This window comes from Cladophialophora carrionii, assembly GCF_000365165.1.
Source record: "Cladophialophora carrionii CBS 160.54 unplaced genomic scaffold supercont1.6, whole genome shotgun sequence".
Classification (NCBI taxonomy): domain Eukaryota; kingdom Fungi; phylum Ascomycota; class Eurotiomycetes; order Chaetothyriales; family Herpotrichiellaceae; genus Cladophialophora; species Cladophialophora carrionii.
In genome coordinates, this window is record NW_008481831.1 from 2245970 (window position 1) to 2271672 (window position 25703).

A 25703-nucleotide genomic window follows, 5' to 3' on the forward strand; every position below is an offset into this window, starting at 1 on the left:
TAGAGGTAGAGGTAGAGGTAGAGGTAGAGGTAGAGGTAGAGAATGGAGGTTGCTGAGTGGCAAGATATGCCTCAGTGGCAGGTGAGTGATTAGGTACCAGGTAGCTACTGTAAGACGTTGAAGACCAGCCTCGCGTAACGTCGCGGTACGCGTGACGTGCCCCAGCGGCGCGCGTTGCCAGCCAATTCACCCAATTCCAGTTAAAGCTTAGGGGCGAGGAGGCTATTACCCGGCGTTTAGGCGAGCCTAACCACCAACGGCTACTCCACACAACGAGCTGAATTTTGATTGGCGGAAAGGAATTTCTCCATGACTTTGCTCCGCAGCCTGCAACTCGATCCAAAATTTTGTTTGCTGCCAGTTTCCTGCGATTCCACGCTGGTTGAGGCTGCTGTGAACAAGCAGACACACAGACCGCTGATGTGCTAACACTGCACGGCACGTGAATTCTACCTCGTCGATATGGCTTCCGCAAAGCGCAAACCTGAAGCAGCCCCAAGTAGACAACCCAGCAAGAGACCGAAGACGGATCCCAGCTCGAAGGCAGAGGCACCTGTCAAGGAACAGAAAAGAGACCAGAAGCCGAGACAAGCCTCGATTCTTACGAAAGAACAGCCTGCTTTCCCTCGAGGCGGTGCAAGTCTATTGACTCCCCTGGAACGCAAGCAAATCCGAGCCAAAGCAGCACGAGATGCGGACCGAGAACAGAAGCCGACAGAGGATCTCTTCGGAGGAGGGGACAGAGCGCTCGATACTGAGAGCGATGAGGGAGAAAAGGCGAAACCACAGATAGAGCCGAAGCGGCGCGAACGGCAACGAACGAAGGGCAAGAAGAAGCCTGACTCTGCTGCGGTCAGTACGAAAGCAGAAGTTCAAATCGGAGGCCTCAGCTACAAACGAATCACCACCGCCTCCCTCATCCTCGCCCAGGTGACATCCGTAAGCGCGCGAACTCTGACCGTCGCATTGCCCAACAACCTTGTCGGATATGTGCCCTTGACCGCCATCTCCCCACAGCTAAGCGACAAAATCCAGGATCTGCTGGAGAAGAACGATGATGAAGGGAACAACAGCGACGATGAGGAGGAGGAGGATGACGGTATCTCCTTGACCAACTACTTCCGCCTCGATCAATATTTACGCGTGGCCGTCACTTCTACCGAGCAGGAGAGGCAAGGACAGACATTGGCACGAAAGCGAATTGAATTATCCGTGGAACCAGCCTTGACCAATGCAGGATTGAATCGACAGAATCTCGCCGTCGGCGCCACAGTACAGGTTTCCGTGAGTAGCGTCGAAGACCACGGTTTGGTGGTCGATGTCTCACTTGAAGATGACCATGTCCGTGGCTTCGTCCCGAGCAAACAATTGCCCAGCGGCCGGTCTCTTTCGGACATTAAAACTGGTGCTGTTTTGCTATGCCACGTACTGGACGCCAGCCCCAACAACAAGGTGGTCAAGCTTTCAGCTGACCTCTCCAAGTCGGTTGTGCTCAAGTCTGCTCCTTCCGTCGACACGTTTCTCCCAGGTACCAAAGCTGAAATCCTGATTAGCACCATGACGGAGGCTGGGCTTACAGGAAAGATCATGGGCATGCTGGATGTGACCGCCGATGTCATACACTCCGGTTCATTTCGAGACCGGGAAGCCTTCCTCGCGAAATTCCAGGTAGGACAGAGGATCCCAGGTCGCCTCATTTGTAACTTTCCTCTTTCCGACAATAGGAAGCTGGGGTTCTCGGTGCTGGAGAATATACTGGACTTGAGCGATATCCCAGAGTCAACCGGCACTGAGAGTGGAAGACTCGCATTATCGTCTACTATTGAGTCTGCGTCAGTGATTCATGTTGAGCCAGGCTTGGGCGTCTATCTGCAGCTAAATGAGCAAAATGTCGGCTTTGCTCACTTATCGCGGCTGGCAGACAAGAAGCTGGACGCTATTTCTGAATTTAGTGGTTCATTCAAGCTTGGCTCCGAGCACAAGGCGCGGATACTCGAATTTAACCCAGTGGACAACCTCTATATGGTCTCCCTTCAGGAAAGTATCCTTCAACAAGCATTCCTGCGATATGAAGACGTCCCTCTTGGTGCCGTCGTCAAAGGAACAATCGAGAAGCTGGTGATTGGAGAAAGTGGAGTTGAGGGCCTGTTAGTGATGCTTGCTGAAGGTATAACAGGCTTTGTTCCCAAGTTGCATCTGTCTAATGTCAAGCTGGATCACCCGGAGAAGAAGTTCAGAGCGGGCCAGACCGTCACTGCTAGAGTTCTGACCAGCAATCCTGCCCGGCGACGTCTTCGACTCACCTTAAAGAAGGCCCTCGTTACCAGTGATCAGAAAGCTTGGCTGCGGTTCGAGGATATCGAGGTCGGAGATTCTACGGTAGGGACACTGGCCAAGGTCGACCCGCTTGGTGCGGTTGTCCGCTTCTTCGGACCTGTCAAGGGCTTTCTCCCTGTGTCCGAGATGAGCGAGGCCTACATCAAAGACGCGAGAGACCACTTCCGCGTGGGCCAAGTCGTTTCGGTGAGCGCTCTCAGCATCAACGCCGCCGAGAAGCGCATGACGCTGTCGTGTAGAGACATCAACCGATCAAACGCTTCGATTGAAAGCTCCTTGTCACGTCTGCTTCCGGGTACCATCACTAACGGCACGGTTTTCGAGAAGTCCGAGAATGACATTCTTTTGCGCCTGGAAGAAAACGACGCCATTGCACGGCTCACACTGGATCATGTCGCTGATGGGTCGCTTAAAAAAAGGCAAGCCGCCTTCAGCAAGATCCGCGTCAACCAAACGCTGGAAAGCATCCTCATTCTACAAGTGCAGGCAAAACGACGAATCGTGCTGATCTCGAACAAGGCGAGTCTAGTCAGCGCAACACGCGCCGGCACGTTCCTCAAAAGTTTTGAGCAATTACAACCTGGCGCCGTTGTGACTGGATACGTCAAAAACATCACCGAGGACGGCGTATTTGTGGGCTTTGCTGCTGGCATCACTGGCCTCATTCCCAGAAGTCAAGTATCTGTGGGAAAAGAAGACGAGGAGAACTTCGGCATGACCGATTTGCAACCCGTCACGGCCAGAGTGCTCAACATCGAGTACAAGGGTGCTGCGCCCAGGTTCTGGCTAACGATGCGTGAAGAAGGTTCAGTGACGAAGTCTGAAGGCCCGCCCACTGAGCCGGCCTCGTTTAAACTTGTAGACCCCGTTGATGCCAGCCTCACGGTCGTCAACGATCTCTCAGTCGGCATGAAAACGAAAGCTAGAGTCATTTCAGTCAAGGACACCCAAATCAACGTCGAGCTGGCAAAGGACGTACAAGGACGCATCGACGTCTCCGAAGTCTTCGACGATTGGAAGGACATCAAGGACAGGAAGAAGCCGCTGAAGCCATTCTATCCGCAGCTGGAGCTGACCGTTCGTGTGCTTGGTGCCCATGACACAAGAAACCATCGTTTTCTCCCCCTTACGCATCGAAACGGGAAGAATACAGTCTTCGAGCTGACGTGCAAACCAAGCTCGATTGCAAGCGAGAAGCTGCCCCAGTTGGCGTTGCGAGATATGACGGTGGGCTCATCTCACGTCGCCTTCATCAACAATATCACCGACGAATGTGTCTGGGTCAACATCTCGCCAACCGTTCGTGGTAGGATTCGGACCATTGATATCGCGGACGATCTGTCTCTGGCTGCCAATTTGCCTCGCAACTTCCCTTTGGGTTCCGCCGTGCGCGTTCGCGTCCTTGCCGTCGATCCTGAAAAGGGACATTTGGACTTGACAGCCCGGTCGGACGGTACTGCAGGCTCTCTGGACTTCGCTAACGTCACCCCGGGCCTTGTTCTTCCAGGTCGGGTTACCAAAGTCACCGATCGCAATATCTTTGTCCAGCTCAGTGAGCAGGTCGCCGGCTCAGTCGAGTTGGTCGATATGGCAGACAACTACGATGAAGCCAATCCGGCCAGATATCAGAAGAACGATATCATTCGAGTCTCCGTCGTGGGTGTTGATGTACCCAACAAACGGGTCAGCCTCTCAACGAGACCCTCAAAAGTTCTCAGCTCTTCGATGAAAGTCACAGATCGAGAGATTGACTCTATCGATCGAGTCGCCGTCAACGATATTGTTCGCGGGTTCGTCAAGAATGTGAGCGACCAAGGAGTCTTCGTTACACTCGGTCGCGGCGTGGTAGGATTTGTCCGGATCAGCAATTTGTCTGACAGCTATCTCAAAGAATGGAAGGACCATTTCCAGCGAGATCAACTTGTAAAAGGCCGGATCATTATGGTTGACGAGGCTTCTGGGCAGATTCAGATGAGCTTGAAAGAGTCAGCTTTGAAGCCCGATTTCAAGGTGCCTATCACGTTTAACGTCTTGAAGGTCGGAGATATCGTGACAGGTCAGGTTGTCAATGTCCAACCCTTCGGTGTCTTCATCCTTGTGGATAACTCTGAGAAGATCCGCGGGCTATGTCACCGCAGTGAGATCGCCGAGCAGCGAGTCGAAGATGCCAGCAAGCTGTTCGCGGTAGGAGACAAAGTGAAAGCCAAAGTGCTGAAACTGGATCCTGCGACTCGCAAGGTCAACTTCGGCATGAAAGCGTCCTACTTTACCGATCCTACCGAGGAAGAGGCCGAAAGCGATGCTGACTCTGACAGCCAAGGTGGCGCCATGCTCGACGCCGAAATGGAGGACGCGGAGGCCGATATTAACTTGTCCGAAGACGAAGAAGATGAGTCCCAGTCGGGAGACAATGACAGCCATGTGGAAGGAGACGACGAGGATTCAGACATGGTAGACATACAGATCCATCCAGATATCCACGACACCGAGGATGAAGACGAAGACGAAGACGAAGACGAAGCCACACACGTCTCCGTAGCGGCTCCGAAAAGCACGGCTCTCTCGGCCGGCGGCTTCGACTGGACGGGCCTTCTTCCTGCACCATCACCTTCGAGCAAGCGACTCGCAGAAGCATCCGATTCCGACGCCGACACTCCCAAGAAAAAGCACAAGAAGAAAAAGAACCAGCCAACCATGGATGTGGACCGCACCGCCGACCTCGACGTCAACGGTCCTCAATCTGCCGACGATTTCGAGCGCCTGCTCCTCGCGGAGCCCGACAACTCGGTCCTCTGGCTTCGATACATGGCCTTCCACCTCGACTTGGGCGACGTGGACGCCGCACGAGCAATCGGGGAACGCGCCCTCCGCACCATCGCCGTGGGACTTGAGGACGAGAAGTTCAACGTGTGGGTGGCCCTACTCAATCTGGAGGTCCACTTCGGCGACGATGAAAGTGTCGAGGAGGAGACGTTCAGGAGAGCATGTGAAGTCAACGACCAGCAGGAGATGCACGCACGCCTGGCCAGCATCTACATCAAAGAGGGCAAATTCGCCAAGGCCACCGACGTCTTCGAACGCATGATCAAGAAATTCGCCCGAGACCCCAAAGTCTGGGTCAACTACGCAGCCTTCCTCCTCGACAAGATGGGTGATGACGACGCCGGTCGCGAAAAGGCGCACGCACTACACGCCCGCGCCCTGCAGACGCTTCCCAAGTTCACGCACTTTGAGACGACCAAGTCGTTCGCCCGCCTGGAATTCACCTCGGCGCACGGCCTGCCCGAGCGGGGCCGCACCCTCTTCGAGGGCCTGATTGCGTCGTTCCCCAAGCGCGTGGATCTCTTCGACGTGCTGCTCGATCTCGAGATGAACGTCACAAAGGACGACGAGCAGGTTCGCGCCACGTTCGAGCGCATCTTCACTCTCAAGCTGAAGCCCAAACAGGCGAAGAGTTTCTTCAAGCGCTGGGATCGGTTTGAGACGGCCAGAGGGGACGAGAGGCGCGTCGAGGCCGTCAAGGCCAGGGCCGCCGCGTGGGTTAGGGAGAATGCAAAATCGAATGACTAGGCAGGATTGGACGAGCAAGGTATACGGCGGGACTCGACTTCGTTACGGAGACTGTAACTTTACAGTAGATGGTAGAGGAGGGTAGATTGTAAATACATCATCAGCGGTGGCACCGACCGCAGCAAGCACACCAACTTGCTTCCTCGGCGATATCGTTTTGTTCAGCGAATTAGTCTAGTACGGGAGAATCATCTGTTCATTCTTCCCCAAGGGGTATCTATCCAAGTGTCGACGTCGACCGCATTCGCCACAATGGCGTCCCAAGTCCTCGCCGTTAGGGTATCTCCAGGGTATATATATATGTCTCGTACGAGTAGTAATAATAGTAGTAGTAGGAGTCTGTGAAATTCGTGTAGATCCCGTTGCTGCCAACAGTGCCAAAAGGTCAGTTACGTACGTGGTCAGTCCCCAGCCGGGATCTTGTCAGTCAACCGTCTTATCTCCGGCCTTTCTTTCCCCCAGCAGTACTACTACTGCCCTGCTGCTCCTCAATCACCCGCTGCAGCATCTCTCGCGCCTGCCTCTCCCGCTTGGTAAAGCCGCCGCTGAAAGTAGGGTGCACGAGCTTGGCCGAGTTGGCGTGCTTCTCGGCAAATTCCGGGCCCTGCCAGCCTTTGTCTCGACACCACGCGATGGCTTCCTCCAGCAAGCCTTGGCCGATGCCTTTGCGGCGGTACCGCCGCTTCACCGTCCACGCGCGGATCTGCCCGGTGGTGGGCACGTTCTTGCGTGATCTGCTGGTCGATGCTGCTTGGGTCGGGTGGTCGCGGACGCCGCGCAGGACGATCGCGCCGATGACTTCGTCGCCGTAGCGCGTGAGGAGGATGTCGTCCTGCGAGCCGACGATGTCGGCCTCGGACTCGTCGCGACCTTCGTTGAGCCATTTCCACGTCCCGATCCGCTCGGCCTCGAAGATGTAGCCGCCTGTGAGCCATCGGACGGTGATGAGCGCGGCCATGAGGATGCCGGCCAAGGTGGTCCCGATGATGGCCCAGTCCGAATACGACCCTTTATAGAGGTTCTGGTAGGCCAGCCCGAAGAGGAGGACCAGCGCGCATAGTGTGAAGGGGTGGAATATAATTGCCGTGGAGGCCAATTGGCGTTGTTGGGCGACCGAGTCGGCGATCAGATGCAGGGCTTCGACCCTATCGTCTTCGGTCGCAGCGGGCTTGGTCGTGAGCTCGGGGAGCGAGTCGAGTGGATTGTCGGCCCTCTCGGCGACGGTGGTGTCGTCGTTGGCCATTTCCGAGTGATAGTAGTAGTGGTACTGTGGTGAGGCGGCAGAGGAATAGGGAAGGCCTGAATTCGTCCAGTCCGCTGGGCGGAGGAAATCGGGAGTATTTGCGACGGATGAGGTATGTTCGAGGTCAAGGATCAGGTTTGCTCGGAGCGTGGTAAAGAAAGCTGTTCCGCAAGATGATCTGTTAGAGCTGGTTTCCAGTTGGGGTGCACGTAGAAGCTCAAAAGCCCCCGAAAATTGTCGTGTGCTTGCTCACCAGCAGAAGTTTTGAAGCCGGGGATGCGGTCACGGATCGCAAAAGCCCGGGAGCGCCCAACTTCCTGGAACAAGGAAGTCGACGACGAGAAGAATATGGCCGACTTGACCGCGAGGAGCGAAGCAGGAGCCGTCGCGGAAATGGCAGGGTTTGGAGGCGAGGGCGGAGAGAGGTAGAGGTGGTCAGGAAGGCGAAGATGGTGATGGTGATGGTGCCGGCCCATCGAGAACAAATTTCTGCGACGCTGCCAAAATTGGCATGTTCAAGCACCGAACCAGCGGCAACGGCAAGCGCGCACGGGGGCGAGAGGCTCGCGAGGAACCGAATCCAACGTGAAGTGACAAAAGTCTACTAGGTCGGGTGGCACGCGGGCAGCACGCGGCCCGGAAGAAGAAAAGAATGCCGCCTGGAACCAGCGCCCTGGGCCCTTGGGACTGGCGACGGGGGACCGCCTACAGCACCACGCAGAGGGCAAGGGGAAAAAATAATAATAATACGATTCGGTGCAGAAGAATGGAGGGGGGAAATATTGCAGGTGACGAGGGGCGACCAGGTGGATATTAATTAGCAGGAGTTTAGGACGGGCACGTGCACATGTTCTTCAGAGGGACTGGCCCGAAGGAAGTGAATGATCGGTGACTAGACGATGGCGGGCGTCACGGTGGTTTTGTACTCATCTCGATCTGACGCCATGCTGAGCGACTGCTCAGTGCTTGTGCTCCCCCTCCAGTGCCTCCCCAACCCAGTATGCAGCTTATCGGGAGAGAGGGGTTTGACACGGTGCCAAGCGCCCCCTGATAGCGACTGCTGATACAAACAGCGCCGCGATTGGGGCGTGGGCGACGCCCATGGTTGATCTTGTCCTGTTCCTGGCCTCGCGGCGGTCGAGAACCAACCATAACAAGTCTCGCGGCTGTCGCAATTGAATTCTCGATAAAGCTAACCAAGCCTCGACTCTTCGCCTCACACTGGCACACGTCAAGGTGATGGGGTGTGGTCTTGAGATGCGCGTGACCCGCGGATCGTGAGTCAAACTATTCGTCTCACGACCTGACCGCCTCCAGAACTGCGTCGAGTGCATGCAGTGTGCTTGTCCGAGGCTGGAGTGTCTACTCAGTGTCATGGACACCTGCACTCTGGGTGCCGACTGATTAGTATGACCGTCCGAACAAGCACCATTTCTCGGCAAGCTTCGAGCACTGAGGATTGGTGCACTTGGTCACGCCCTCCTCAATCCCTCCAGGCTGATCGAACGGAATGCACAGACTCTTTGCGCCCATACTCGGAGCACGATCATCTTGGGCAACACCGCTTTGTTCTTCAGCTTTGCGGGCGCTCATATCTTTGATTTGATCCTCGCAAGCTTCCGTCAAGCAATGGGGGATCAAAATGACGTTCTTGTCGTTCAGGGCCGGCACGAATTCCTCCCAGTCAGTGATTTTCTTGACATGTGACTTGAATTTGGCATCCGCGCGGTCGTACAGATCCTTCTGGATGGTTTCCAGGAGCTCGGGTACTGCCGTGTTGAGTTCACTGATGGCAATTTGACCTTTGCTCTCGGCTTTAGGGAGGTCTCGTCGGGACGTTGTAACAAAATGGCCCTTGCTCTCTCCTGGACCAAACTCAAGACGCAGCGGGACACCCTTCAACTCCCAGTCATTGAACTTCCACCCTGGAGAGTATCCCTCTCGGAAATCAGCTTGAACCCGAACATTGACGGCCTTGAGCACCTCCACAAGTCCATCAATCTCCTTGTACAATGCATCTCTCTCTTCTTCGGTGGTCTTGGCTGTCACTCCGACAGGCACAATGACAACCTGAGTCTCGACGACTCGGGGTGGGAGCACCAGACCCCGGTCATCACCATGAATCATGACCATGACACCGATGACTCGAGTCGACAAGCCCCAAGAGTTTTGCCACACAAACAGTTGGTTCTTCTTTTCTTCTTCCGTCTTCGCGTTGGGATCCTGTACCGTGATGCCGAACATCTTGCTGAAGTTCTGACCCAAGCAATGCGATGTGCCTCCCTGAATGCCCCGCCCCGTGGCTGGAATATATCCTTCGACGGTCGTGGTATACAGGCCTCCAGCGAATCTCTCCTTGTCTGTCTTCTTGCCCTTCATCACCGGCACCGCCAGCAGCTCCTCGTAGACTCCGGCATACAGGTCGAGGATCTCAAGCACTTCCTTGCCTGCCTCTTGTTCTGTCAGATGCGCCGTGTGGCCTTCTTGCCAGTGAAACTCTCGAGTCCGCAAGAACGGCTGAGGGTGCTTGAATTCCCATCGGACGACCGAGTTCCATTGATTGAGCTTCAAGGGGAGGTCGCGGTAACTCTGGATCCATTTGGCATAGTAAGGGTACATGACGGTTTCGGAAGTAGGGCGGATCGCGATCTTCTTCTCCAGCTTAGTGCTGCCTCCGTGCGTAACCCACGCGACCTCAGCAGCGAAGCCTTCGATGTGGGACTTTTCCCGGTTGAGCACGTCCTCAGAGACGAATAGAGGGAAGGAGCAGTTTTTCACACCCATCTTCTTGATCCTCGAGTCAAACCAGGCTCTGACTTCATCCCAGACGAATTGGGAGGCTGGCTTGAGGATATAGCACCCAGAAATATCGTAGTAGTCGAGCATGTCGCCCTTGAGCAGGACTTGCTGGTACCACTCTGGGAAATCGACTTCCTTGGAGACATCAATGCCAATCAGAGCGGCGCCTTCCATCTTCTTCTTCTTTCCTCCACCTCCTGCTTTCTGAGGCATTTTGGCTTCTTGCTTGCCAATGGGCTTTTCAGGTTTCGCTTTCTCCATTTTGGCTTCAGTCTCGGGTTTCGGCTCTTTCTCTCGCGTAGGGATCTCGGTCTTGGAGGGGTTTCTGGAGTGCGACATCTGGTCACGGGCTTGTCGGGGTTAGAAGAAAATCAAGGGTGAATGGAGGTCAGAGGTGGGTTGCGCCCAACCGTCACTTGCGCCCGCTGGTGGATGCCTCGCACGTTGAAGGATTGGGGAGTAATGGATTTTCTCACTCGTTGGTGACTTGACACACAACCAAATGTCCGAAGCCCAACCCCGCCGACGCGATTGTGAGTCGAAAGTCGAGGTGGGGAGAAGTCACGTGATATAGTTGCAAAACTTCCTTGGCATGTTTGGCACGTCAATCGGCTGATGAGTCGCGTCTCAAAATCCGATGAACTGGTGCACACACGAACTGGCTGCAACTGAGCGTCACGATGCACGCCATTTTCCTGTCCCTTCCGATGAAGCGTGCAGGTCGATCTAAAGGGGCGACACTGATGTCAATACGTCTCCGGCCACCGTCACAATCCTGCTGGTCGAGCCCGGGGCCCGGTTTATCTGAAAGTCGCCTGAGCAGTGGCTCGGTACCATCAGCCCGTCTTCTCACCTCCCCAAAAGGTTATGCGCACGCGAGGATAAGCTGACAGCCTTGCCATCCGTTCAACACGTGTGTGGCATCTGCCAAGGGACTGGCAAGCCAAGCTCTGTGGGAATGTGGTTCATGTGTTGTTGCACACTCACCTCCACAATAGGATGCGCCAGGCTTCGGAAAACTGATCTTTGAGGCATGTCTGCCGTTATGGGTGGGAACTATGATCTCGCTACGGTTTGCAATGGTGCATCGAACGTGGTGTCAAGGCGCGATCAAATCCCAATCTCTCGCCTTTCAGAACAAGAGATGGCATGCAAACGATCCGATTGGATAGGTCGAACCCGACTTCCCGATACTGTGGACTGCGACCGTTGCTCGTACCGCAGGAACATGCGGCGAGGCCGCTCGGGCGCCCACTGCTACTCGACGTGCAGCTGTCAAGATTGTTATCCATGGGCGTAGCGAGTTGTTGGGTGGTCTGCCGCCAAGTCTGGCCAAGCCGGCGGACCTGTCGCTCGCCGCCAGGCGAACCAAACGGATTGCTCCATCGAGGAACAAGGCGATATGCCCGGATTAGGAACGAACCAACCGTACGGCTCATATCAAGAACGTGCTCTCAACCTGCCTGCGTCTGTTCGGAATGCTCGCAGCCGCCACTGCATATAAATCATTCCTTCAGACTTTTCCAGGCCGTCTTAGCCGCCAAGCCCGCTGGAGTTACAGCCAAGATTCTGGAAGTCGAGAATGCAGCTTGAAGTTGCTTCTCTTGTCTTGGACTATGGATGGTCAGGGCTTGGTGGTAGCTTGGGGCCCTCCTTCACAGGCCACAAGCCCTCCGAACCCTGTCTAGATCAAGTCCCGCCTCCTGGCACAGCCTCCAATGCGGCGACGGCGTTGCGCGATCCATTGACGACAATCTGCTGATGGAGCGCTCTGCACGAATAAGCTGCGTCTAGGAGAAGAAGAAACTGCTCGTGGTCGTGTTCGATGGGGCGGGCCAGCAACCTCGAATTTGCTACCGCCGTGAGACAAACCGTTGCAGTGACAAACGATGTATTCTTTCCTAGCGTGACAGGGAAGGGTCGCTCGACATAAAAGACCTGTCCAACCCTCTGTCTCAGACCTGTCCTCTGCACTCAACCAGAACTCAACACTCCCACGTGAGTCAAGTCTGCTTGACCCCGGTCACAATGGCAGTCCTCTCCGAGTACAACTATGTCTTCGCCATCGGCACCTTGTTTGCCTTGCTTGACGCCTACAACAACGGTGCCAGTAAGCTACAGGTGCACTTGCTCAGTTCGGAGGATTGTACTGACTGATTTGATAAGACGATGTCGCAAACAGCTGGGCTACCAGTGTCTCGTCACGATCCGTCACATATCAACAGGCCATGGTTCTCGGTGCCGTCTTCGAAATGCTCGGAGCTATCACCGTCGGTGCCCGAACCGCCTCCACGATCAAGAACAAGATCATTCCCCTCGACGCCTTCCAAGATAACGCCGGTGTGCAGATGCTTGCGTTCACATGTGCCCTTGCAGGTGCCTCAATGTGGGTGATGTGGTGCACTCGTCATTCGGCTCACGTTTCCTCGTCCTATTCACTGATCTCTGCTGTCGCTGGCGTCGGTGTCGCGACCGCTGGAGCTGCTCAAGTTGAATGGGGCTGGAACGACGGCCAGGGCTTGGGTGCCATCTTCGCTGGTCTGGGATTGGCCCCTCTCATCTCTGGTGGCTTTGCGGCGACCATCTTCATGCTCATCAAACTCATTGTGCATCTCCGCAAGAACCCAATGCCATGGGCGGTCTACACCTCGCCTTTCTTCTTCCTCGTCGCCGGAACCATCTGCACGCTGTCCGTTGTCTACAAGGGTTCACCAAACCTCGGCTTGAACAAGAAACCCGCGTGGTACATCGCCTCTGTCACACTCGGCGTTGGCGGCGGTCTATTTGTGCTGTCCGCCATCTTCTTCGTCCCCTGGTTGTACGCTAAAACCATCAACAAAGATCATACCATCCGATTCTGGCACCTGCCCCTGGGCCCCATGCTCTGGAAGCGACCCCCTCCTGCCGAGGTCCATGAGCATGCCAACGTCCCGGACTATGCTGTGATTCAAAAGGATGACGACGAGTCTACCCACTCCAGCGAACTAGGTGTCAAGGTCGACGGCAATGGAGTCAAGGTCCCGATTCAGGCTGCACAGGAGAAATCATCGCAGGACCGAAGCCTCGCGGAGGCTGAGGCTGCCACCCCTCAGATGACCTACAAGGAACGTGTGGCCGAAGCCCAAGAACGGTTCCATGCCAAACTTCGCAAGAAGCGGGGTCCTCTTGGCTGGGCCATGCGCACGCTGCACAACACCCCCCTTGCTCCCGGCGAAATCTACGAGCTGAAGAACATCAAGATCATCCTCAAGCGCATTCCCGCCATGATCACAGTCGCTGCTCTCTACGGTGTTAACTACGACATCCACGCCGCACAGACTGGTATTCACGGCACGCCTGAAGGCCGCCGTATGGAGCGAGTGTACTCTCACGCCACCAAGTATCCCAACGAGGTGGAGCATACCTACTCGTACATCCAGGTCATCACTGCGTGCACTGCCTCATTCGCCCACGGCGCCAACGATATCGGCAACGCTGTCGGACCCTGGGCTGTCATCTACTCGGCCTGGAAAACCGGCGATGCCGCGCAGTCTAGCGCTGAGGTGCCCGTCTGGCAACTTGCCGTGCTCTCTGCGACACTCTCGTTCGGTCTGATCACCTATGGCTACAACATCATGAAAGTCATGGGCAACAAGATCACCTACCATTCACCGTCTCGCGGTTCTTCCATGGAGATGGGCGCCGCCATCACTGTCCTCCTCTTCTCGCAATACAAGCTCCCCGTGTCGACTTCCATGTGCATCACGGGCGCGACGGTCGGCGTCGGTCTCTGCAACGGCACGTGGCGGGCAGTCAACTGGCAACGAGTCGGTCTCTTGGGCTTCTCCTGGCTCATGACCATCCCCATTGCTGGCACTCTTGCAGGCTGTATCATGGGCGTTGTCCTCAACGCTCCCCACTTCCTGTCATAGATCTAGCCATTTCGGTTTTCCTCTCCGACGGTTACTTACTTCACGCACGGTTTCACATGCATCCGGCCTGTACGCTGGACTTCCAGATTTCCCTAGTTGACCCGGGCTGAGACATCAGATAATCAGGGGTTCTTATGAACGGACATAGATGATGACGACTCCTATAGCAAGAATTATTCCCCAATGATACTCCGTACATCCTCTACGATCGTCTAGACATGCTCATCTCCCGTCTACATGTGCATACTGCGATCTTTGAGCGTGCAATTTCCAATACCCATGCGTATCCCAGTTTCGGAGAGTACGTTCAGTCTTTTCGGGCTTTGCTCCGTTTTCTGTGGCTCGATTGCTGAATCCCGAATCTAGACACTACTAGGTAGGTATGGACCCACGAGTGGAACCCCGGACAGACTCCGTACCTACTATGTTCATAGTATGTACCGTAAATACGCAGGGTAGTAGTGACACGGAACCCTTCTGTACGCTACTTGTAGCCGAGATCCACGCCAGATCACCGCCCGAGGTCTCGATCGATTACTCGAGTCCTCAATTCATCCGGACCACCGCTGAAGCAATCTGGACGCTCTTCTTTCTGCCCTCATCACGTACTCGTACCACTCAGCTTGCCTTCATTCGACCTGGCACCTACACAGTAATTACACAATACGTACCTATTGAAGTGGGTTAGGTAATTATTGCCAAAGTCACATGTGGACGACGAGATGATATGCGCTCTCTATCTCTGTCTATGTGCGGCGTACGGAGTCTATGCGGGAAATCTTCAACGCAAAGATACACTATCCTCTCACACTCCGCTACATACTGTACCTTGTACTGTTCGGTTCATACGATGAGCCCAATCAGTCGGTAGGCCAGTGAGTCTGCGGGCGAGACACCCATTTCATTGCTCACCGAGTGACCTGGATTGGAATACGATGCGGGCCCTTAGATATTGACAGCGAAATGTGTTTAGTCTCCACACTCGACTGCGGTGTTGGAGTCGCCCTTCGCGGTCTTGTCTCTGGGAGTACTGCGATGATACAAGCAATCGAATCAAGATGGACGAGAGCGAGTCGTTGCCGAACAACGGGTTAGCTTACCTGTACTCTACCGCGGTTTTGCTGCCGGGGCTTCGCTCATCCCAGTCCTCAACGGCCCTATTGCTTTCCGGGCTACGCTTCTCCCAATACCTGGTTTCCCTTAGCTGGAGGACAGGGTCACAGGATTGTACCCACTCACTCAACAGCTGTCAGTGATGACGGTAAGGTCAGACCGGACGAGGCGAGACAAGCGCGCCAAGGCTACGCGTACGGTATGATCATATGGTTGGCAAACCATGTCGAACCTGGAACCTACGAGCCAGGAGAATACCTGGTATACTGAAGTTGCGTGCCTGCTGCCTGCCTCCAAGGCATCAGAAGTTAATTCATTTTCATCTTTTCCTCTCTCACTCTTTCTCACTATGCCCTCTACTATATAAGTGTCTCCATCTCCATCAGGCCAGATGCTATCGCCCTAACCAATCACCATTACCGACAGGGGCAGAATCCTTTACACTGTGTCATGCCCGCCTACGCCGCAGCGCGAGGCTGTCGCCGAGCTGCTGCTCGTATCGCCGATACCGCTCAGCGGCCTCGACCTCTCCTCTTCGAGAAAGCGCCGAATCACGCCCAGGGTCGAAGCAACGTCACCGAAGAGACTCGCTATAATCACAAGCCCCGGGTCCATCAGCCCTTCGCTCAACAGCATTACTCGCTCCAGGTTCCCGAATCCGCTCGGATGGTCCAGTCGGGCCGAGGTGGCTCATATCGGTGAGGACTTCGTATTCTCTCCTACAGAATGGCAATACTAACATGGTGCTCTAGACCAGCGGGTGTCTCTTTATAAAGCCACCACCGTCGCAAACCCGCTACTCCAAGATATGGCAACACAGGATCCCCACGAGCCACCGCCGGCGCGGCACCTCATTCTGTCCTTTGACCTACGTGACAAGTTCAACCCCTTGAATGATCCCGAAAATCGAGACACTCTCCGTAGCATATTTCCCGTCTGTTGGCGTTGGTAGCGATGGATGGTTCATATACCTCCAGCTACGCACCCTACCCCCGAAACCGTGGCCACTTAGCATCGCCGGTGTTCCACTTTACCTCCACCTGGGGCTCGGTCAAAATCCTCTACCACCACCAAGGCCTGTCCGTCGCAAGAATGGCTCCATCGCTGAAGACCAAGATGGGCAAGATATGGAGAATTGGGAGCCGCTCTTCCTTGCTGTAAAGGGCCACTTCCAGGACGTCGGCATCCCGATTACAGAGGTCATGTACCTTGGCAACGTCGTGTTCATTGTCTTGAAGCACCGGGATACTGATATCAACAAACTGCCGTGCCGCGCAGCGAAGATCGGCTGTTCCTACTTGTTCGACGACGAGATGGGAAGACCGTCGGCACCACACGCTCGGCGCCTTTCTGATCCTGCTCCGAGGAACCGGGACGTTAGCCAATACGACACTCTGCAGCCAGGTTTGAGGGTGGCATCTTCCTACCAGTCAGGCAACTCCGGTACCTTTCTCTCAACAACGACTGGCGTTCTTCTGAAGGATGGAGCGGGCAACGAGTTCATGACTGTGGCCGCGCATGGCTTCCCCAGCGAATGTGGGACGCAAGTTTTCCACGCATCCCCCGGTACCGGCCGCGGCATTGGCGAGGTCGTCATGGAAGTCTCTCACACAGACATCGCCCTCGTCAAGTTGAGGGACACGGAAACATTCTCCAACGTCACGTTCCAGAGCGATAAAATCCAAGAGCCTATCCAGCTCAAGCAGTTGGTTTCAGCTAGAGACCACCAACGCTTCGGTTCGATTTTGCCTCGATACGCCTGATACAGGCTTCATCGGCGGCCAATTTATGTGGACCTCATTCCAAGCAATCCCTAGTGATGACAAATCATCAGAATAGGACTGGGTCTTTACAACCTGGAGCTACATGAGCCAAGACTCAGCAATCAATCTTCCCGAAGGGATGCGCGGTAGTGCTACCTGGACCGAGGACGGAAATGTCTTGGGCTTTTTCAGATACGTTGCAAAGGAAGGGATTATGAAGGACTGGTGTTCGGGAATAGCTGCTGATGAGTTCATCAACCGAGGGTATACGCTCGTCGACACGAGCGATAGAACATAGGGTTCTGAGTCCTAGCTGAGTGCCGAAGGCTGTGCTCAGATTGTTCAGGGCAGGGCTCAGGACAAACTGGCAGGTGCTCGGGCCGGGAAACAGATATGGAGTTTTTGACCTGGGAGGATCCCAAGTCCGTGGAGGTATGCTCGGTGTAGGTGACCGATACAATAAGTGTCCAGCAGAAGTAGTCCCATGTCTCCTTTGTTGCTCGTTAGCTGCACACCTAAATCTTCGCATAGCAAACCTTATGCTAAAAAGTGTCGTGTTGACCGTCCTCGAAAGTGCCCTCGTTCTTACCGCTTCCCTCAAGTATGTGAAAGACTTTCATAGGCAGAAATGTGGTACTGGAGGTCGTTGGGCGAGCTAAGTGCATCCTGGTCGACGAATCGCAGCAGGCACATTGTGTTGGATGTGGCCCCCAGCTGTAGAAAGGGCATGGAAGCTCGCAAGAGGATAAGGAGGGGACTCGTCGCGACCAGCAGGGGTGTGGTCCTCGCAGAAGTCGAGCAGAAGAAAGGATGCTGATGTCACTCAGGTTGCGACTTAGGAGAGGTGGCCCCGTAAACGAACCGTGACTTGCCCTCCGGTGAGACAGTCATGGTGGTAAGGAGGATGCCTTCCAACAACGGCTAGCTCTTCAGCATGTATCCACCTATCACGCTAACCAGGAAGTAGTTAGTCACGTAGGAACCTTGAGCCGCAAGACGAACGACGGGAAAGGACAAAGCAGCAAACATGCCAAGGTCGTGGTGATGGTGCTCACGTGATGATGAGTCTTCCCAAAGTGCGTTCTCCCATCAAGGCGCGTCGCCGTACCTGCGACCATCAGGATATTTTTCCAACCCATCGGCCAACGACAGATTGTGGCTTCCATCCTGAACAGCTGACAACTTCGAAGACACCCTCGCGATGGCTGGCATTTTTGAGGGCTCGCGCAACGGTGGGACTCTATTTCTCGGGGGCACCAAGCTCAGTGGGCAGGACATTCGAGATCAAAATGTTCTCGCGACGCAGGCAATCGCCAATGTGGTCAGGACTTCGTTTGGACCCTCGGGGTTGGACAAGATGATGGTCGATGACATTGGCGACGTCACAGTCACAAACGACGGCGCTACAATCCTGAGTCTCCTCGACGTCGAGCATCCGGCCGGCAAGATTTTGGTCGATTTGGCGCACCAGCAGGACAGAGAGGTCGGAGATGGAACCACGTCCGTCGTGCTTGTCGCTGCAGAACTCCTCCGACGGGCGAACGAACTCATGAAGAATCGGATACACCCCACCGTCATTATTACTGGGTATCGTCTGGCCCTGCGAGAAGCGGTCAAATACATGCAAGAGAATATCAGCACAAAAGTCGAATCCTTGGGCAGGGAGAGCCTGATAAATATCGCCAAAACCTCAATGTCGAGCAAAATCATTGGCGCAGATGCAGACTTCTTTGCGAATATGGTGGTCGACGCCATGCAGGCGGTAAAGTCGGTCAACCAGCAGAAGAACGAAATCAAATACCCGGTCAAGGCCGTCAACATCCTCAAAGCGCATGGCAAGAGCGCCACCGAATCAATCCTGGTCAAGGGCTACGCGTTAAACTGCACAGTTGCTTCGCAGGCCATGAAAACAAGGATCACCGATGCACGGATTGCCTGCCTAGACATGAATTTGCAAAAGGAGCGGATGAAGCTTGGAGTCCAGATCACCGTTGAAGACCCTCAGCAGCTGGAAAAGATTCGAGAGCGGGAAGCCGGCATCGTTCTGGAAAGAGTAGACATGATCCTCAAGGCCGGTGCTAATGTGGTCTTGACCACTAAGGGAATCGACGACTTGGTGCTCAAGCTATTTGTGGAACGTGGCTGCATGGGTGTCCGAAGGTGTAAGAAAGAAGATTTGAGGCGAATCGCAAAGGCCACCGGGGCTACCCTTGTCAGCACGCTATCCGACCTGAATGGAGATGAGAAGTTCGAGAAGGAATTTCTCGGTTACGCCGAGGAAGTCGTTCAGGAACGGATATCAGATGACGAGTGCATTCTCGTGAAGGGCACCAAGGCCTTTTCATCGGCATCCATCATCCTTCGAGGCTCCAACGATTATCAGCTCGACGAGATGGAGCGGTCAGTGCATGACTCACTGTCTGCGGTCAAGCGGACTCTGGAGTCGGGCAGCATAGTACCAGGTGGGGGCGCTGTTGAATGCGCGCTGTCTATTTACCTCGAAGAATTCGCCATGACTGTGTCCTCCCGCGAGCAGTTGGCGATCGGAGAGTTCTCCCAATCTCTCCTGATTGTCCCGAAAACACTGGCGGTCAATGCCGCGAAAGATGCTTCCGACCTGGTGGCCCAGCTACGTGTGCGGCATGCGTTGAGCCAGAGAGTTCAGGAAGGCGAAGCCAATGAAAGAGAAAAGGATATCGCGAAGAAGCGACAGTATAAGAACTATGGCCTGGATCTGATGCGAGGCAAGGTGGCAGACGTCGTGAAGATGGGTGTCCTGGAGCCCAGCATGAGCAAGGTCAAACAGCTCAAAAGCGCTGTTGAAGCCTGTATTGCAATTATGAGGATCGACACTCTGATCAAACTCGATCCTCCGGAGCCACGAGGAGACGAAGATGGCCACGGGCACTGAAGAGAGTGATAGTCACCTTTTGCAATATCCAACGGACAAAGCAATGAGACGCGTCACGATCGATATGACGCCTATGGCTGATCTGCCTCGAACCTTTAATCCCTCCATCTAGTCTACCACGGGAAGGAGAGGACGGCGGGATCTTTCCGGGAGCGGCCAATATGCGTCATAGTCGGGCTCAGAAAGTTGGCCGCCACTGTGAACCTCGAGCCCGGTGCTCGAAGACCATGCTGGGGCCAAAGCTGAGGATGCTCTGCAAAGGATGTCCTGATGTGGTCGGGAACGATGTCAACGTTTGATGAGCAATGTGGCAATGGTGGGAGATCGCGTTGCTGGTGAACGAACTGTGTCCAAGGGGAAAAAAGATTGCGAGCCAATCGAGATACATTAGCATCTTCTCCCGGCCGTGAAGCAGGTGATAAGTTCATTTGCCGACGATGCGCGACACTGAGCAAGTGCCCACTATCCCGCAGCCTAGCGGAGAAGTCGTGGCAGGGACAGCTCACCCCTGAACGGCAGGGGGCGACGCCGTACTGTCCTCTCCGCGGTACTCATAATAGGCAAAGTAAATGGAGTGATAAAATGTTGTCGCGTTGGATCAAGGACCAGTGCAGCGCGTCCTGTCGTGCCAGTCTCAGCACTTTCCGGTGTGGACACGTGAGACACGTGATGTGTAAGTCAGCTCACGCGAGCTTCCAATCAAATGCGGAGTACGGAGTCCGTATTTCGCATTTCGCATTTCGTATTTCGTATTTCGTAGTTCCGAGTCACACCAAGTTCACAGATGGGACACTACACAGTACACACGCACATCCACGGCCGCAGTGCCGAAGCACGATTCCAGGCAGTCTCCTTGTTTTCTTCTCTTGTTGACCTCTTCCTCTCTTCTTGTCGTCTTTTGTCCGTGAAGCAGTCATTCTGCAGCATCGACTAGCAGGACATCGGCAAGCTCCCGGACCCGATCATAAAAACAAGGCCAAACCATCCCTTGCGCGGCCGACTGGGCGTGGAAGTCTCCTGTCGGAAATGTCAAAGATAACGGAACTTCCGGAACGATCAACCTGTCGTTGAGGCTGGTCAAGGAGCTCAACAGGGACACTCGTGGTGGTGGTGATGGATGCCACAGTGTAGCTGCATCCAATGCCTAAGAGAAGGCGAGTGTTCTGCGTGAGCGTACTTCGCGATGGACAATCCATGCATCGGCCGACAAAGGACTTAGTGGACCAACGGCGTAATCCTCATCCACCGGCACCCTGACCGCCAGTCTCAACCAAATGCTGAATGCGGCATCGAGTTTGGTCTTCACTCCCGTTGAGCGGCTGTCTCTGGCAGGAAGGGCACTGATAGAGCCAAGGAACCCTGTGAATACTGTGCTCGATAAAAGATCGCTGCTGGCAACTTGCAATAATGTCTTAAGTGCTCTCAAGCCGACATAGTGATGAGCAGCACAACAGCCATTGGATGAGCAGGGTCAAGCCCGATGGACCTCTACAAGGAGATGAACGCATACCGGTCTGGTACAGGTGATGTCCATCACACACTGCACGAGACACGCGACTTAGCCTCCGCCAACGATTCAGGCTGGGTTTCTGGATTTCTTCTCCTGACAGCTCGAGTACGTCAGCCGCCAGAGAGTGGTACACGTTTCACCGCCTGGAACCCCGAACGGCAACGTAGAAATGCGGTCCCCATTTTGCTTTTACGTGGAACACGCGCCGACCTCGTCCATAGTATCCGTCGTCGTCGGCGTCGCCGGTTTACAATGGACGCACTAAGCCAGCCGGAGATCTGAGAATCTGTGGGTTATGAAGCACGGGAACGAGTATTATAACTACAGCTTGGAGCTCTGGAGGTTCCAAAAGAGCAGACGGAATCCGGCAGTCTCAACAGCCAAGATCGTCTGAGGCTGCCAGCGCTGGTAATCCTCGTACAAACTTCGCCCAGGTGGTCCCTTCGAAAGCTAGCTTAGTCACCGTGTGTCAGCGGCCAATCAGACGGTAAGGTCTACTCTCGAGTGAGTACCGGCAGCGGCATTACACGTCCCATTACATTCCAATCCAATCTGAGATGGGAATTCTCTGTTCTGGCTTGAGGAGACCTTATGTGAGTTCCCGTTGGGATCACATGGGATTGTATGCTGAACATAGGAACGGCTGAACCACAGATTTGCAGCGGTGCGCACAGAGTCGAGCTCGACTCCCGCATGATATCAATCCTCTCCTCCGTCTTCTCTCCATGTCTAATACCCTTGAGGGCAGTGATGATGAATTGATCTCTGCCTGCGAATCACTACCGGACATGCAAGCTGCCCCCGACAGGGGATTCGAGACTCGGCTCTCGGCCCCGATAAGCCCGGCTTTCAGTGCTTCGGGAGTGAGTATCGCTCCGTCAAACCTGATGCAGAGCCAAACAAGCAATGCCTTTGGTGTGGGTAACGCGACCTTGGATACCGATTTTACAGTGATGCAGGGAGTTCCCTCCCTCTCATCCGTCGACCTTCCTCCACTACGGACGCATGACGATCGACCACCAAAACCTGATGTTCTACATCACTCGACGACATTGGTTCCCAGCCCTTTCGGAGAGCGTATCACGATCAATATGCAGGAAATAGTGCTCTCACGGCATCAACAGGTTGAGCTGGGTGGCGAAGACAGTGGCGGCGGGTCTTTGCAATCTAAATTGCGTGCATTTCCGCAAACCATCCTCGAACCAATCCCAGCCACCACTGAACACAAGATCCCCGAGCTAGGACCTCGCGAGCAGAGTCAATCCAATCCGAGACGGCCTAAGCTTCAAGTGTTGCTGAATTCGCCTCAGTGTCCCGTATCAACCCTTGAGCATGCGGGACACCTGCTTCCTGGGTTAGCTGAAGTTGGTTTTACAATCAATCCATCCAAGGAGGTCGGGAATATCAAGCCCCATCCTGAGCAGACGACAGCGGCCGCGGCTAATATCAAAAGAAAAAGACGCCCTACGACAAGATCGTCGGTCCCGAGGACGACGAAAACAAACCAACGACCCGGGCGAAAATACGAGAACCAGTGGAGGGTCGGTCAAGCGCCAACCGCTGGGCTTAGAGATTCAAAAGAGCAGACGAATTTCGATCGGGTCCTGGCTGCTGTGTCTGGCTACTACCAAGGTAATGCGGACGGTACTTGGAAGGTGGCCCTCCACAACAATGCTTCGGAATACGAGGGAAAAGGTCTGACGGAAGCCATTGGAGCGTCGATAATCATGGCGGCCGGTCTGATAGCGGCCGGGCAGGCTCCAGATGCGACGCAGATCCTAAATAGGACACTTCCGCTGGCCGAGGTCATGTTGCTGAGCCAGCACCCCCAACTGTGTTACTGGTTGACCGAGGTGAGCATGGACACATCTCAGACAGTGGCCGGGAGCGTTCGACGGGCTGTGAAGGCTCAATTCACGCCTCTTGCATGCAAGCTCCTGGGACCGAATCATCCGATTTCTCTTGTTCTCAGAATGCCCTTGACCATGGAGCAGCAAGTCAGGATGCGGCTGGAGGCCCAGGCCGTGGCCCACGATTACCACGTCCGAACTTTCGGCAAGTATTCGTACCAGACGATGGCTCACCAATGGTACTGGGGTCGGATAACCGCGGCGTCGGGCCAGTTTGACGAGGCAGTCCGGCTCCTGAAGGACCTGACCCAGAACTTCGAACAACTGTACTCCACGCCAAACTCGGCGGTGGCGATTACTGCGCTCGTTGAGCAGGCGCGGGTGATGATGGCCTCTGGAGACGCAGGCATCAGGGTGGAGTGTCTTCTCTGCGACGCGCTGCGGCGCATTGAAATCCTTTGTTCAGCGCAGAGCTTAGACAAGCCGATCCTGGATGCAGCGGAACTACGGCTGCGAGAGGGTGGCCTGGTTTTCGCCCGGTTGGCAGCACTTCGGGCGCTTGGGCGAGTGCATGCCATGCGGTTGAATCTCAGCGCTGCAGTGCTGTGCTTTGAGCAGGCGATGACGATTGCCAGGGCGGAACTCAAAGAGCAGTCGTCACTCAGGAAACTTTGCGAGACTGATCTCGAGGTCACCAGGATCATGGAATTGGAACGGGCGATGGGGGTGTTGTGGGTTGAGGATCCTACTAGCAGGCTTCCTCCTGTGAGCAGTATTATCTCTCTTGTTCCAATAGAAACGTGAAATCCCTAGCAGAGTTGTCCGCAGTAATTGTACTACATTGACAGCCATGTCGGCTCCAGGAGACTTTTGTCTTGGGTGAGCACACTAGTCGTGCTATGTCCTGTGTAGTTCGTGCATCGACAAGGCTGAGCCAGCCTTGCGTGTCTCGATTCGCTATGTAGTTTGACGAGGCTGAGCTAGCCTTGCGGACCCCTCCATTGCCGCGCAGTGTGACAAGGCTGAGTTCCAGCCTCGCGACACCCCTCCGTGCCACCGTCGCCACACAGTTTCTCCAACTGCGGGACATATTTCTTCATCATTCGGTCTCCCGCGACCAGATCCTGTCCCGCAACAGTTCACCTCTTTCTCTCTAACAGTCTACTCATCATGGCCGGCGAGGTCATCACCACCATCTCCCCCACGACCAACAAGCCGATCCTCACCCGGCACGGCCTGTCGGCGCAAGAAATCCTCCAACTCGGCACGACGGCCCAAGCGGCGTTCAAGGCATTCCGCAAATCCCACGCCTCCCTGTCCAGCCGACAACAGATCATCGCAAAAGCACTGAACCTCGTGCTCGAAAAGCAAGATGTGCTCGCGCGCGAACTGACGGAGCAAATGGGCCGGCCCATCGCGTACACGGCCAAGGAAATCACCACGGCGGTCAAACGAGCAGAGTACATGAACAGCATTGCGCCGGAGGTTCTGGAGCGAGACGCCACCATTCCGGGCCAACCGGAGGAAGGGTTCAAGCGATACGTCACGCGGCGAGACCCCGTCGGCGTGGTGCTGGTCATCTTCGCGTGGAACTACCCGTACCTGATCCTGGTGAACAGCCTGATCCCCGCGCTGCTGGCGGGATGCAGCGTCATCCTGAAACCGAGCCCGCAGACGCCCTCGATCGTCGAACACGTCGTCGACATGTTCGCCCAGGCGGGCCTCCCCCGCGACGTCATCCAGTATCTGCACTGCGGCAACCCGCTGGACCTCCAGCCCCTGATCCAGTCCGAGGACGTCAACCACATCTGCTTCACCGGCAGTGTCGCCGCGGGCGTCGCGATCCAGACGCTCGCCGCGGCGCGGGTGTCCTGTTCGGTCGGGCTCGAGCTCGGGGGCAAAGACCCCGCGTACGTGCGGCGGGACGTGGACGTCGCGTGGGCGGCCGAGGAGATCGTCGACGGCGCCATCTTCAACTCTGGCCAGTCGTGCTGCGCCATCGAGCGCGTCTACGTGCACGAAGATGTGTATGACGCGTTCGTCGACGCCGCCCGCACCGTCCTCGCGGGCTATCGGCTCGGCGATCCGCTGGACAAGACCACACAGCTCGGCCCCGTGGTCTCGCGGCGCGCCGTGGAAGCTATCCGCCAACAAGTCGCCGATGCGGTGGCCAAGGGCGCCAAGGACGAGACTCCGCGCGTCGAGTCCTTTGTTTCGCCGAGGGGCCCGAGCGAGGGGAATTGGGTCGCTCCTACGCTGTTGACCAACGTCGATCACAGTATGGCTGTCATGCGTGAGGAGACGTTCGGTCCCATCATCCCCGTGCAAAAGGTCGGTTCGGACGACGAGGCCATCGCGCTCATGAACGATAGTCACTTCGGCCTTACGGCGTCGATCTGGACCAAGGACGTGGCCGTCGGGGAGGAGCTCTGTGGCCACGTCGAGGCCGGGACCGTGTTTGTCAATCGTGCGGACTTTCCCAGTCCGGACCTCGCGTGGACCGGGTGGAAGGATTCAGGCAAGGGCGTCACGTTGAGTCGCGTGGGGTTTGAGCAGTTTGTCAAGGTCAAGAGTTATCATGTCAAGCAGTATCCGAGGTGAAGTGATTATCGAGGGGAGGAGTACGAGGGGTGAGGAGAGTACCGAGTACGAGTACGGAGCAGCGAGTACGGAATGAGTACGCGAACAGATTATCG

The 25703-nt window shown here is 55.3% G+C and overlaps 8 protein-coding genes across 8 annotated transcripts; 6 read left to right on the plus strand and 2 right to left on the minus strand.

The window, feature by feature from the left end:
- Positions 1-462: 462 nt before the first annotated feature.
- On the plus strand, positions 463-5907 carry G647_07775 (uncharacterized protein; the record flags this gene model as incomplete). Its single annotated transcript, XM_008732087.1, has 1 exon — positions 463-5907. One exon carries the CDS (start codon positions 463-465, stop codon positions 5905-5907), a length of 5445 nt encoding a protein of 1814 aa, XP_008730309.1.
- Positions 5908-6343: 436 nt separating this feature from the next.
- Positions 6344-7626, minus strand: G647_07776 (uncharacterized protein; the record flags this gene model as incomplete). Its single annotated transcript, XM_008732088.1, has 2 exons — positions 6344-7311; positions 7404-7626. 2 exons carry the CDS (start codon positions 7624-7626, stop codon positions 6344-6346), a joined length of 1191 nt encoding a protein of 396 aa, XP_008730310.1.
- Positions 7627-8554: 928 nt separating this feature from the next.
- G647_07777 (proline-tRNA ligase) lies at positions 8555-10288 on the minus strand (the record flags this gene model as incomplete). Its single annotated transcript, XM_008732089.1, has 1 exon — positions 8555-10288. The coding sequence occupies one exon, from the start codon at positions 10286-10288 to the stop codon at positions 8555-8557; it is 1734 nt and encodes a 577-aa protein (XP_008730311.1).
- A 1689-nt stretch (positions 10289-11977) lies between these two features.
- G647_07778 (uncharacterized protein) lies at positions 11978-13860 on the plus strand (the record flags this gene model as incomplete). Its single annotated transcript, XM_008732090.1, has 2 exons — positions 11978-12059; positions 12116-13860. 2 exons carry the CDS (start codon positions 11978-11980, stop codon positions 13858-13860), a joined length of 1827 nt encoding a protein of 608 aa, XP_008730312.1.
- Positions 13861-15423: 1563 nt separating this feature from the next.
- Positions 15424-16736, plus strand: G647_07779 (uncharacterized protein; the record flags this gene model as incomplete). Its single annotated transcript, XM_008732091.1, has 3 exons — positions 15424-15658; positions 15726-15907; positions 15951-16736. The coding sequence occupies 3 exons, from the start codon at positions 15424-15426 to the stop codon at positions 16734-16736; spliced, it is 1203 nt and encodes a 400-aa protein (XP_008730313.1).
- Positions 16737-17937: 1201 nt separating this feature from the next.
- Positions 17938-19647, plus strand: G647_07780 (T-complex protein 1 subunit alpha; the record flags this gene model as incomplete). The annotated part of the gene is made up of 1 exon (XM_008732092.1): positions 17938-19647. One exon carries the CDS (start codon positions 17938-17940, stop codon positions 19645-19647), a length of 1710 nt encoding a protein of 569 aa, XP_008730314.1.
- A 2235-nt stretch (positions 19648-21882) lies between these two features.
- G647_07781 (uncharacterized protein) lies at positions 21883-23811 on the plus strand (the record flags this gene model as incomplete). The annotated part of the gene is made up of 1 exon (XM_008732093.1): positions 21883-23811. The coding sequence occupies one exon, from the start codon at positions 21883-21885 to the stop codon at positions 23809-23811; it is 1929 nt and encodes a 642-aa protein (XP_008730315.1).
- Positions 23812-24177: 366 nt separating this feature from the next.
- G647_07782 (uncharacterized protein) lies at positions 24178-25608 on the plus strand (the record flags this gene model as incomplete). Its single annotated transcript, XM_008732094.1, has 1 exon — positions 24178-25608. One exon carries the CDS (start codon positions 24178-24180, stop codon positions 25606-25608), a length of 1431 nt encoding a protein of 476 aa, XP_008730316.1.
- Between the last annotated feature and the right edge of the window lie 95 nt (positions 25609-25703).